Here is a 12,977-nt window from a genome sequence, read left to right as displayed (position 1 = left end):
CCTGGTGAGCAGACGGAGGAGTGTGGGACCTGGGAGTCCTGGTGAGCAGACGGAGGAGTGTGGGACCTGGGAGTCCTGGTGAGCAGACGGAGGAGTGTGGGACCTGGGAGTCCTGGTGAGCAGACGGAGGAGTGTGGGACCTGGGAGTCCTGGTGAGCAGACGGAGGAGTGTGGGACCTGGGAGTCCTGGTGAGCAGACGGAGGAGTGTGGGACCTGGGAGTCCTGGTGAGCAGACGGAGGAGTGTGGGACCTGGGAGTCCTGGTGAGCAGACGGAGGAGTGTGGGACCTGGGAGTCCTGGTGAGCAGACGGAGGAGTGTGGGACCTGGGAGTCCTGGTGAGCAGACGGAGGAGTGTGGGACCTGGGAGTCCTGGTGAGCAGACGGAGGAGTGTGGGACCTGGGAGTCCTGGTGAGCAGACGGAGGAGTGTGGGACCTGGGAGTCCTGGTGAGCAGACGGAGGAGTGTGGGACCTGGGAGTCCTGGTGAGCAGACGGAGGAGTGTGGGACCTGGGAGTCCTGGTGAGCAGACGGAGGAGTGTGGGACCTGGGAGTCCTGGTGAGCAGACGGAGGAGTGTTTGACCTGGGGTCCTGGTGAGCAGATGGGAAGTTTGGGACCTGGTGAGCAGATGGGGGAGTGTGGGACCTGGTGAGCAGATGGGGGAGTGTGGGACCTGGAGTCCTGGTGAGCAGATGGGGGAGTGTGGGACCTGGGGTCCTGGTGAGCAGATGGGGAGTGTGGGACCTGGGGTGAGCAGATGGGGACTGTGGGACCCCGGGCCCCACTGAGTTGAAAGGCATGCTGCAAACATCACCTGGCGTGCAGATACCGAACCATTGGGATTTCCGAAAAGTCGGATAGCGAGTTATTGGAGTTTAACTGCAGTGGCGCACCGATCACTCGGGGCGTGGGGGGGGGGGGGGGGGCTTGGTAGATATTAAGAAGGCAAAAGGAATGTCATCTGGATAAGCTCTAAAACAAATTTAAAATAGTGGCGTTGCTTGACCGAGAGCCAATGACACCACTCCTTACATTCACACCGAGCGGGGGCGTCTAGATAACCGACCCGAAGCAACTTGAGCAGAGAGTGGCTGCTGCTGCGGGTTCAGACCCCGTCCCTCCCGCGGCCACGGGAGGATCAGGGCATTCAGACAGACCAAGATAGACAGAGGGAGAGAGAGAGACAGCTGAGCGGAAGCGGGCCCTTAATTTAAACACCACCAGGCTTGCCAAAATACTGAAGGGGAAGGAGGGAGCCGGAGAGGTGAGAGGCCAGAGTCCCGCAGGGTGTCTGACAGACGGCGACGCTCGTCTCGGAAGCGGGTGGAAGTTGTTCACCTTGTGACGGCGGTTTGTGGGGAGTTAGCTCGGCGGAGTCAGTGAACCCGTCCCCGCAGTGAGAGTTCCCTGGGCTGACCCAGGCCAACTTCCCCGAGCCGCGGGAACCGTGTAAAAATAACCAGCCCCAAATAAGTCTCCCAAAATAAGTGAGCGTTGGAAGTAAGAAGCGGGGGAAGGGGAGGGGTGTGGATTTTGATTTCAGGCCGACAAGTTACTCGGATGTAGTTTTTTTTATTTTAGGTACCTTGTGGGATCATTTTAGAGCCTATCGGATAAGCACATCTGTTTAATTTCACTGTGGATACCGTGCAAAGGAAAACAGTGTCGTCCAAAACCCATGTGCAATCCCATGTGATTCATCTCTGTCCCATTTCAAAATTGTTATTGGTTTATTATTGTCACTTGTACCGAGGTGCAGTGAAAAAGTTGTCCTGCATATCCTTGGTACAGATCAATTCATTACAGTGCATTGAGGTAGCACAGGGTAAAATAATACAGAATGCAGAGTAATGTGTCACAGCTACAAAGAAAGTGCAGTTCAGGTAGACAGTAAGGTACAAGGTCATAACGAGGTAGATTGTGAGGTCAAGAGTCCCATCTTATCATACTAGGGAACTGTGCAACAGTGGGGTAGAAGCTGTCCCTGAGCCTGGTGGTACATGCTTTCAGGTTTTTGTATCTTCTGCCTGATGGGAGAGGGGACATTTACCCATATAAATACAACTGTCTTAACAGTGCACATCCATTAACACCACACCCTCTGCAGGCACTCTCCCTTGTAACCACAGGAGGCGTAACACATGTCCCTACACCTCCTTCCTCACCACCATCCAGGACCCTAAGTAGGGGTGAGCTTGGCCACTGTGTTGAGTTCTGGTTGGGAGGTGGAGTCTCTATTCCTGCCGGGTTCAGAGTCAATGCAAATTGAACTGACTTATTCGGATTTACTGACCATTCAGCTACCAGCCAACTCTTGTCCTTGTGATACCCCTCCCTGCTTCCTTCCTCCACACTCCCAACCCCAATGTATGCAGCGCAGACTGTCCTCACCCTTTCAAAACACACTTACTCATACATACAGATTCACCTCCAACCAATGAGTGATAGGTGCATGTATAGTTACTTGTCATCTCCCCTCCAAGTCACATGCCATCATCACAAGGACAAAAATCCTGCTACTCTACCTACGAGCATTGTGGAAATGGGTCCAAAAGCATCACCCATCTTCTCAAGAGCAACCAGTGCAATAAATGCCTTTTTCCAACTGTGCCAAAAAACAACAAACACAATTTATACACAGTACCTTGATACATATAAACACACAGCCAAACATGTACCAGTCCATGCCCAGTTAACCCAACAGAAGGATCACAACTGTACAACATCCTAAGATGCTTCTAGAGGGAATCTTCTGTATTGATTATCAAGGGAAGCTCGGTAGCACCAATACTGATTGAGCTGGTGCTGAAGATCCTTCTTAGCCTCCGGCTGACATCTGCAGAGCGTCACTACAGGTAGTGCAGCTATCAGACTGCTCCAGCAACGTGGGTTTGACTCTGATCTCTGGTGCTGTCTTTGTGGAGTTCACACGATCTCCAGGGTGCTCCAGATTCCTCCCATATCCTAAAAACGTGCAGGTTGCAAGGTGGAAATGACTACTCCCAGTGTAGGTGGCTGGTGGGAGAATCAGGGAGGTTAACACACAGGTGATAGGGAATACCTTACAGGGAAATACATGAAGGAGTGGGATGGGCAGGCTTGCTCTAAGATCTGGTATAGACTTGATGGGCTGAGTGGTCTCCTATGCTGTGAAGAGGCATGAATACATAGCAGTCTTAAAAGTTAAGTCAATATGCATGATATAAAAATGGTTGAATGTACTGGGTATTGCAAAGACTACGAACTCTGACAACTCCCACTTTTGAAGCTCTCTGCTCCAGAACTAGCTAGGCCTTGAAACCAAGTTGTTTCAGGAAACAAGGACATTCACATCCATCTAACATCAGTGAAGACTAGCCAGCTATGTTCTGTTCACAAGAAGGATAAACTACCTTGTCTCTCCAACCACAATCATCAATAAAACAGTGGAAGATGTTGTCGACAGTGGTGTTCAATGGCACCTGGTCACCATCAATATTCTCATCACGAGTTTCACCGGGATTATTTGGCTCAAGACGTCATCAATGCCTTTGTCTAAACAAAAGAATCGGATTCAAGAGGTGAGTGACACGATGGTAGTATTCTTGGTGATCATACCTGGAGTCTATGGGAATTAAGGGGAAGTCTCCACTGGTTACACAGTGGAGGATGGTTTTGGTTCATCTCAGACACAGGTCTTCGCTGGAATGTTTTACATGCACTCTGTACTAAGTCAATGTAACTGCACTGTGTAATGAATTGTCCTGTACGATCGGTATGCAAGACAAGTTTTTCACTGTACCTCGGTACAAGTGACAATAATAAACCAATACCTAGGCCCAATCATTTCCAGTGGTTTTCAAAATGGCCTTCCCTCCACCATTATCTTAGAATTGGGGATTTTCACTGTACACTTCCATTCACAAGGTCTTCAGACAACGAGCAGAAAACCGTGAACAACATTAATGCCTGGTCTGGTAAGCGAGAAGTGACATAGCCGTGTCCAAAAAGAAAGTCCACCACCTACCCTTGACTTCAATTGCGTTACCATCTTCAAACCCTTCCCCATCAACATCCTGGAACTCATTATTAGTGGGAAACTTGACCAGACCAATGCACACATATGATCAGGTTGGAGGCTGAGCGAGTGACTGACCTGCTGTCCGCTACAAGGCAAAGCTCGGGAATGTGACGGCATGTTTTTTGTTACCAATTGAACTAATGCATCTCCAACACTCAAGGTTCACCTGGCTCAGGACAAGTCTGCCCGCTTGATTGGCACCCCCACCCCACCACTACTCCCTCCAATGCACCGCGAATGTAGCGTGAGCCATCGGATAGCCGCACAACACTACCTCACCAAAGCTTTCTTCACACCCCCTGCACCTGTAAACTTTGTCAGGAAGAGAGGAAGGGGCAGCAGAAATACGTGATCATTAACCTAATTTTGTTCCGATGTTGACTTGGGCATATGATACCATGCATTCACCAACACCGAGTTAAAATCCAGGAACTCGCTGCTCGACAACAGTGTGGTAATATCTTCACAGCATGAAATCCCGGGACAGTTCACCACTACCATTTTATGAGAATTTAGGAATACATAGTAAATACTGGCCTTGCCAATCTGCAACCTAATTACGAATAAATGTTTGCAAAGACAAATACAGCGCTATACCCAGCATCACAGAGGCAATTTACCCTGGCAGCTAACAGTGCAGAACACTTTCAGCGGCAATTGTCCGCTGTTTATTATAAGGCAATCTTTGGAATAACTCTTGTACTGGACACTTACCGGCGTGCAATTCCTATTGTATGTGCTACAGGTCACCAGGTCTTGGCACCGCTACCCCTGTATCTTGGAAGCTTATCTCAGCAGCCCGCGTTACTGCCAGCTTGGCGCACGATACTTTGAACGTTTCGTTTCCCTGCCTTCATTAATTAGCCAATAGATATTTCCCCTTGTTAACATCCACCTGCAGAACATTCCTGAGTAACGGAGGAAAGACACTCACCGCCTCCGCGAGAGTCAGAATGGGCAGAATTACAACCACACAGCTGAGGACAGGCATTCTGGGGATCAGCATCGAGTCACTTTTATTCTGCTCCTTTCCCCAGCGCAGAGAGGACGGCAGAGCTGTTACTGGAGAGAGCTCTGGCTGTCAGAATTAATGCGGCTCCCTCCGTGTAGTGAAGCCACACAATTTCTTGACTCACATGTGCCCCGCCTCCGTGACACGCTGGGACTTACTCACTGCCCCTCACCCCAGTAAACTGGACTCCGCCAACTGCTCTCCCTGCGCGGAGCGACGGAGGGACATTTCCAGCGACAGAGATCCGAACTGGGGGGGGGGCTTGCTGGAAGACCCACTGCCGTCCAAATTCTGCACAGGAAGGTTGCGATGGCCGGGGAATGGCAGTGAACCGTGAGCTCAGCTCCCAGACCGCCGAACGGACGCCGCTGCATCTTGTAAGTCACATAGAACACGGGAAACAGGCCCTTCGGCCCAACTCGTCCATGCTGACCAAGTTGCCTAACTGAGCTAATTCTACTTGCCTGGCTCATATCCCTCCAAACCTTTCCTACCCACGTACCTGTCCAAGTGTCTTGTAAATGTTCCATTATCAACGTTTTGGCGGAACTAAAGAGCGCTGATCATCACCCATGTAATCACATCTCCTTACAACATAAATCCAGGTCTCTCTGGGATGTTTTTTCTTTATTGAATCTTCCAGGCGGTGCACTCCGGAGCACAACGTCACAAACTTTATGGGATTTTTAAAAAAAACAGTTACCGATCAATTAATTTTGTTTTTGATTGGCTTTGTTATAATTGCCGGGTTATTTTGTTATAATTTACATTTTATCTGCAGATTTTCATCCGCTCCGCGCAAGGATGGCACTCGTGCAGTAACCGGGCATACGCAGTTATTCCGAAAGTGGCAGCCGAGGTAAAATATTTAAGGTGTTCTTGTTTAATTTGCTACAGGTTGTGTTATAATCAAGGCGTTGCTGCGTGTTATTAATTGTTCTTTCTTTAAGAATGAGCATTACTATTTGCTGTATGTCTCTTTTTAAAGGTTTCCTGAGAAATCAGAAGCGTAAAGGCTGCGAGAGGGGGCAAACGCTGATAGTATCGATTAAAATACCGCGGGTGTGAATGGCGCTAACCGAACCCCTTGTTCGGATTATCCCAGGCAGCACTCTTCGGTAAGGAGATATATTTTTGTTTTATTCACTAAGAGCAAATAAAGTGATGATTTGGTCTATATTAATCAATTGTTGAACTTCCGACCAATAACTTTTACTGATCACTATTTCCCCTGACCGAACAGGTTACTATTGGTAGAACTCGTGTTACTCTGGGGAGTTCATGGGGTAAGTGAACGGCAAAACAATCCTGAGACCAGTGGCAGAAAAAAAATGTACGATTAGATCGATTTAAGGTTAAATCACATCTCGTGCGAATGAAATATTCAAGAAAGGTTTAATCTGCTTTGCAATCATCCCTGTTAAAAGGAATCTTTTGTTTATTTGGTTTTTTTAAATGGGTTCACCTTGGACAGAAAGTAAAACAAACAATTTTGACATTGAATTTATTAGTAATGTGAAATAGTCCTCATCCAAAAAATCCTTTAGCGGGTATCCTAATTCTCATTAAGCCTCATTCACGCTTCCCCTCTGACCTACATTAACTCCATATCCAGGAACTCAAGTTTAAAATTCTCGTCCATTGCTTTTCAAACTGCTGGTGATCTTTCTCAAAGTCTCCTTCTCTTATTTACTGCAGTCCTTCGTACCTGAAATCCCTGCAATCCTGTAATTGGTCCTCCTCCGTTCCCAATTCTTAGCTCACTGCTTTCTGTTGCCCAGGCCCTAAACTCTGGAATTCCCTCCCAGTCTCTCCAACTCTTTCCTCCACTGAGTTAATCCTTAAAATCTACCTCACTGACACTCCTTTATGAGTCTTGTGTCAAACTTTTTTCAATGATATTAAAGGTGCTGTAAATCATTGTTGTTTTAATCCTGAAAGATAAAAAGTTGTTGGAATTCATTACTGAGACAATCACAAATGCACTCAAATGTCATTGTGCAATGACAATTATTGAACAATAACAGACATCAATATTACTGTAAATGTGACAGTGATTTGATGCCTTAACAGTTAAGTTTGGCGATTCTTGTAAAAGGTCTGATGAATGTTTTGAAAATGTACTTGGAGGTTGTGTAGAATTTGTATTTTGTTCTGGATTTTCATTTTGGTATACAGCATTATTTTTTTCTGAATGGGTAGCGTGCACCAATAGGTAGGATCTTTGAGAATGAATGTCGTTTTGCATGTCATAAGGGTTTCTGTGTGTTGCATTTAAATATTACACTCTTTACAAATATATTTGTGGTTTCCTACATCTGTGTTTATGCCAGTTTTTTTTTCTGTGCCTGGTTGCATGTGAATGTCCCAAAATCTTTGCATACAACAGCTCTAATGTAGCTGGTGTTCAGTTTTCACTGAATTCATTTTGATGAGTTACATTACTATTTTGTACTTGGCAGAATTTAATATTGGCTTCCATAAAGTTAATTTTGGTCTTGTCTTTGAGGTTTATGCAGGATTCCTTTTTTAACAGCCTTTACATGCAGTTCCTTTTGGCTATCTGACACCTAGGTTTGGGACTTCTCATATCATATTTTATATTTCTATATGACATAGAAGGAAACTATTTGGTCCATCAAGTCTATGCCAGCTCTCAGAACAATCCCATCAATCTTGTATACCCCACTTACTTTCATTGAAGCCATAGAGTCATATGTCACAGAAACAGATGCTTTGGACCATTGAGTCCATGCTCACCATCGAGTACCAATTCACACTCAACATTCTCTGATCCCATTTTATTTTCTCGACATTCCCATCAGCTTCTTCCAGATTCTTCTACTCGCCTACACACTCAGGCCAATTTGCAGTGGCAAATTAACCTACGAACCCGCACGTCATTGGGATGTGGGAGGAAACTCACTCAGTCACAGGTGAATGTGTAAACTCTGCACTGACAGTGCCAGAGGTCAGGGTTGAACTCAGATCACTGGAGCTGAGAAGCAACAGCACCACTTGAGCAGCTGTGATGCCCATAAAATGAAAGTAGGGTTGTATTGGTCTTTCCTTGATGTTATGCAATTGTATTTAAACTTTGATCAGAATGAGAACTGCTACTGTAGGCTTCAATGTCTTTACCTAAAAGATGAGTGAAGTTACTTAATGTTAATCTAATCATCATATTTCCATCCCCTACCCCACTTCTTGCACAAATAATGGCAACATCTGCCAAGGACACATGAGGAAAAATTTCCTTATGTTACTCTCTTTCTACATAACTTCAACCCCAGCAGGTCCCCAGTACTTAGGCTGGCTTGGGGTGTGAGCTCAGGTAGTGGCTGCTGCCAACCAACTATTCACTGGCAAAATAGCCAAGCTCTTGGAAGTGATGTATGCAAGCTTGCTATAAATGCAAAGGCTACCACAGCATATGGTTATGTTACCTGACCAGTAACTTTGTTGTAAGAAGCCTCTATGCTCATTAATGTCCATTAGGGAAGGCAGTTTGCCATCCTTACTCTTATAAGTAACACCAAAACCATAACAATGTGGTTGACTCTTAACCGCTCTTTTAAGTGCTGTGGCAAGTCATTAAAGATGACTAATAAATGATGGCTTCCAAGCATCCCCACATCCTGTGAATGAATAAAAGTAGCTTCCAAGGAATTGAGGAGAAAATGGACTAGTTGAGGTGAAAAGCACTTGAATCTGGATAACTGCATGAGAAAGAATGAAATAGAGATTATATAGGTTGGGTTGAATTAAATAGTGGGAAAGCCATGGACTTTGGCTAAATGGCTCATTGCTGTGCTGTAAGTTCAGTGGCAGACAGTCTAGGAAAGAAAGTAATTCCATTTCGATGTCTTCCAGTCACTGGATAGCAGTTAGGAGCCAAACCTTAACAGATTGCTTTTTCCTCTTTGACTTACTAAAGCTAGTTATGCTTAAAAACTACAGCCCTGGCTGAAATTGGTCAATTTAGCATTAACTAGGAAGTGGAACTGGATTGTTTTACCTTGCTTAGCTAAATGCAGAATTTATAGTCAAACCTTCCAGTAGTTGGCTGATAAAATATACACAAGGCTTCATATGCTGAATAAACTTTCCCCAAGCACTGGAAAATGGAAAGGTATTATCCAGAAGGAACTCATAGTCGCAAACCACAAAACACAATAGTGTATTAGGCTCTACCAAAGATAATTTTTTTGCTTTTTATTGATCATTTTAATATTTGTATAGCATCTTACTACAAATTTATACATTATTTTAGACCATCATTTTTTTTTTTGCTGATATGTTATTTGATGTACAGGGTGTTTATAAAATGTTCTGCAACACAAGAATGGATTAGAGGTTGTAATTGTCCCTGAGATACAAAAAACATCATTAAACATTTAATAATTTTTTTTGAATTGGGCCTATTTATTAAAATAGAATATAGAGATATTGAGATTGTAGTTACTCTAGAAATTACTTGAGAACTTTCATGGAGAATTCAGCTGAGGATTGTTTACAAGACTGAGAGGAAGACATTGAGAAAGAAAGAAGGGAGCAAGAGTTGCCATGATCAAAAAGGGATAGAAGTTGCATGGAGAAATAACTTGTGAAATGTTCCAATGATCATGGTCCTAGTGGTTGAAAACCTGGTGTTTGGGGTGGATAGGATGTGGTAGTGTGGAACTGGTATAATGAGTTAAAGCCATGAAGGGCGTGGGCTGATATATACAGCTAGAATCAATTTCTCCATCTTGGACAAGAGATTTGCAAGTGAGGATGAGGATTTTGAAGTGAATTCACTGTGCAGCAGAAGCCACTGAGCCAAATATTAACATGAAAGTTGGTGTTTAACCACAGGTAGGTTGAAAGTGAAGGTTAAAAGATTGTGGAGCAGATTAACAGTAGCACTCAGAATTGAGGGATTTCCCTCCCTGTACCTGTCCCTGTAACATTCAACACTTTGGAAAGATGAGTGTTATCTACTTGCTGAGTACTTTAGCTGATTTGTGCAAAGCAAATTGTAAGCTGATTGATGCAGAATTATTTAAGATCACCACACTATAATTTGTTGCATGAATATCTGTTGCACCATGAGGTTACACTGTAATCAGTAACTTGTTTTGGTAATAAAGTAACTTAAGAATCTTAATATTTAGCTCTTGTGATAGACATCTCTCATAAAAAGGGACTGGCTTGTAAACTCCAAGATGTACATATATCAGCAATTTTGATAAGCTTTGTTTTGTTCTACTGTAGTCTAAAGTAAAAGCCCCCCATTTATCTGTTATTGCTTAACTGAAAGTTAGAATTACAGACTTGATCCAGCATTGAAGGAGGCCATTCAGCCCATTGATCTGCCCCAGACTTGGAAGATGACCTGCCATTATTTGAGCTTTTTGGATGTTTTTGTACAGATTGTTTTAAGAATGGCTACAATTTGTTAATTAGATTCCAATCAATTCTGATTCATTTGTGTGGTAGTTCCAACTATCACGATATTGCAATTCTTGTTATAATTTATTAGCTAAAAGAATCTTAAGGATGCAAGACATATCTTACTTAGAAACATGTAAATCTTGAAATGCTTGTCATAACAACATTATGGACATTTAGTAAGGGACTGAGTCAGTCTCTTGTCGTGAATATGGTCACAAACTGCATGAGCCGTTATCGGTCTGTGAGGGTGTCAGATTCATGTATTTTTCTTGAGATACCATTGTTTCTGATGGAGGTCTTGCCTTTTCACAATGTATAAACAATGGTCCAGAGTGTAAATGTTAACATAGTTCATTAGGTATTTTAATTCAATCCAGTAATGCATGATGTAAATTGTAAATTAAAGTGCATTTAGATGACAATTGCTTCAAGTCCTTGAGTGAGGCATTTGATCTCATGTGATGCTTAAAGTAATTAACAGATTAGAATCATTGGAATTAATGATGCTTGACACAGTATTAAATGATATGCAACATCTTGGTTACATATTTATAGAGACATACAGCATGGAAACAATCCTCTAGCCCACTGACTCCATGCTGACCATCAAGCCCTCATATACACCAATCCGACACTGACCCCATTCTATGTTCCCCATACTTCCATCAACTTCCCTCCGATTCAACCACTCATCTACACACGAGGGGCAACTTACAGTAGCCTATTAACCTACCAATCCACATGTCTTTTGGATGTGGGAGGAAACAGGAGGACTCAGAGGAAACACATGCAGTCACAGAGAGAACATGCATACTCCATATAGACAACAACAGATTGAATCCAGTCACTGGAGCTGTGAAGTAGCAGCTGTGCCATGGTGCCTGCCAAATATTTGATGTAATGCATTGAGGGCAGCTATTAGTGCTTTATAACTTAATGAGTAATGAGCTCACATTCCTAGTGATGGTTAATGCAGCTCACTGAACGATGTATATTGTCTCAGTTATATTTAAAGTCACATGAATTAATTACCCAATCTCGATATGCATAGCAAAGATCATGATAGATGTGCACCAGATTATCAATGATTTTACATCATGGTTGGTGTGATGTGACTATAAGCTTGTGAATGTTCTTGTGGTTATTTATTTTTAAGATGAATGTTCATTGAATTGGCATATAACAAAATAAATGAGTTATTAAAACAGCGCACTCAGTGAAGGATGGTATTCCTTTCATCCAATTCCCAGTGTCCTAGAAATGGAATTCAATGGTGTTCCAGCACTGGGAAAGTTCAAGTTGCCTGCATACGATGATCAATGATAAAAGTAAAAAGGAGCCCAACAAAACACTATTGTCAATAAAACAAAAGCAAAATACTGCAGAAGTTGAAATTCTGAAATAAAAATGGAAAATGCAGGAGCTGCTCAGCAGGTTGGACAGAAAGACAGAGTTAATATTTCAGGTTGAAGACCTTTCATTAGAACTAGTGAAAGGCACATGTTTCTTTGTCACCCATCAAGGCAAATTTGAACAGAAGAAATCCAAAATTAGCATGTGGGGTTGGGAAATTCATCTGTTATGAAACTGGTTTCCACACCTTCATGACTGTACTGTACAAGTCCATGACTCCAAGTGATATTTTATACAGTAAAGGTATTTCAGATAAAGTGGCCTTACTGCAGTTTCTATACATGTTTGTGCCTGTATATCTGTCTCCCAAGAGTCTAGTGTGGAGTAAATTATCAGACAAAGTAAATCAAACATCTCTTCCTTGGATGATATAGTACATGCCGTTGTCAAATGCATAATTAGAAAAAAAAATCTTGTGTTAATGCGGGAAAAAAAAGTAAGCGATTTTAAACAAAAAGGATCAATCCAGCCTTGTATGAAATATGTATTCATTGAGCAGTTGTTAAGCATGGGGCAGCTTTGCGCATCTGCAAGGTTGCAAAGTGGACAACATCCTTAAAGCTTTCTCACTCTTACCACTTCTTGTGATCCTGTAGTCTGTTCAGAAAAGCAAGACATAGACTTAAACTTGCCAGAATTATTGGCAGTAGCATCCATTAAGGAAGTTGTCACTTTCTTAAATGCCACACATTTGGCAGGAGAATAGGTGTGTTTCTGTGTTAGTGGACATGCATTCCTGTGCATCTGGTCATTAGAAGTCAAGTTTTATTTGCTTTAGTTTTACTTCATAGAATTTAGTCCTAATTTTCCACGAAGTTCAATCACTGATGAGACAGGAAATTGACAGAGTTTCTGATCATTTCTTGAGCTGGCTTTTTCACACCATTTCCCTTGGGCATCAGCTTGGGTCTTAATAACTATATCAGATTTTTCATTCATGGCATGTGGCAGTCACTGGCAAGGCTGGCATTTATTGTTAATCCTTAATTACCCTGTAACTGAATGGCTTGAGACCATCTCAGAGGGCAGTTGAGGGCCAGTCACACTGATGGGT

At 43.3% G+C, this 12,977-nt stretch overlaps 2 protein-coding genes across 2 annotated transcripts in view; one reads left to right on the top strand and one right to left on the bottom strand.

Moving 5' to 3' along the window:
* Positions 1-5,137, bottom strand: part of LOC127571888 (collagen alpha-5(IV) chain-like) — a 72,153-nt gene extending 67,016 nt beyond the window's left edge. The window contains exon 1 of the mRNA XM_052018635.1: positions 4,997-5,137. Coding sequence (XP_051874595.1) covers positions 4,997-5,068 — 72 coding nt within the window. The 5' untranslated portion in view covers positions 5,069-5,137. The remainder of the gene's footprint in view (positions 1-4,996) is intronic.
* Positions 5,026-12,977, top strand: part of LOC127571887 (collagen alpha-4(IV) chain-like) — a 147,506-nt gene continuing 139,554 nt past the window's right edge. The window contains exons 1-4 of the mRNA XM_052018634.1: positions 5,026-5,451; positions 5,856-5,933; positions 6,063-6,192; positions 6,318-6,360. Coding sequence (XP_051874594.1) covers positions 6,143-6,192; positions 6,318-6,360 — 93 coding nt within the window. The 5' untranslated portion in view covers positions 5,026-5,451; positions 5,856-5,933; positions 6,063-6,142. The remainder of the gene's footprint in view (positions 5,452-5,855; positions 5,934-6,062; positions 6,193-6,317; positions 6,361-12,977) is intronic.

This window comes from Pristis pectinata, chromosome 6, assembly GCF_009764475.1.
Source record: "Pristis pectinata isolate sPriPec2 chromosome 6, sPriPec2.1.pri, whole genome shotgun sequence".
Taxonomy (NCBI): Eukaryota; Metazoa; Chordata; class Chondrichthyes; order Rhinopristiformes; family Pristidae; genus Pristis; species Pristis pectinata.
Note: the sequence above shows the minus strand (reverse complement) of the source record. Positions and strands in the feature narration are given on the sequence as shown.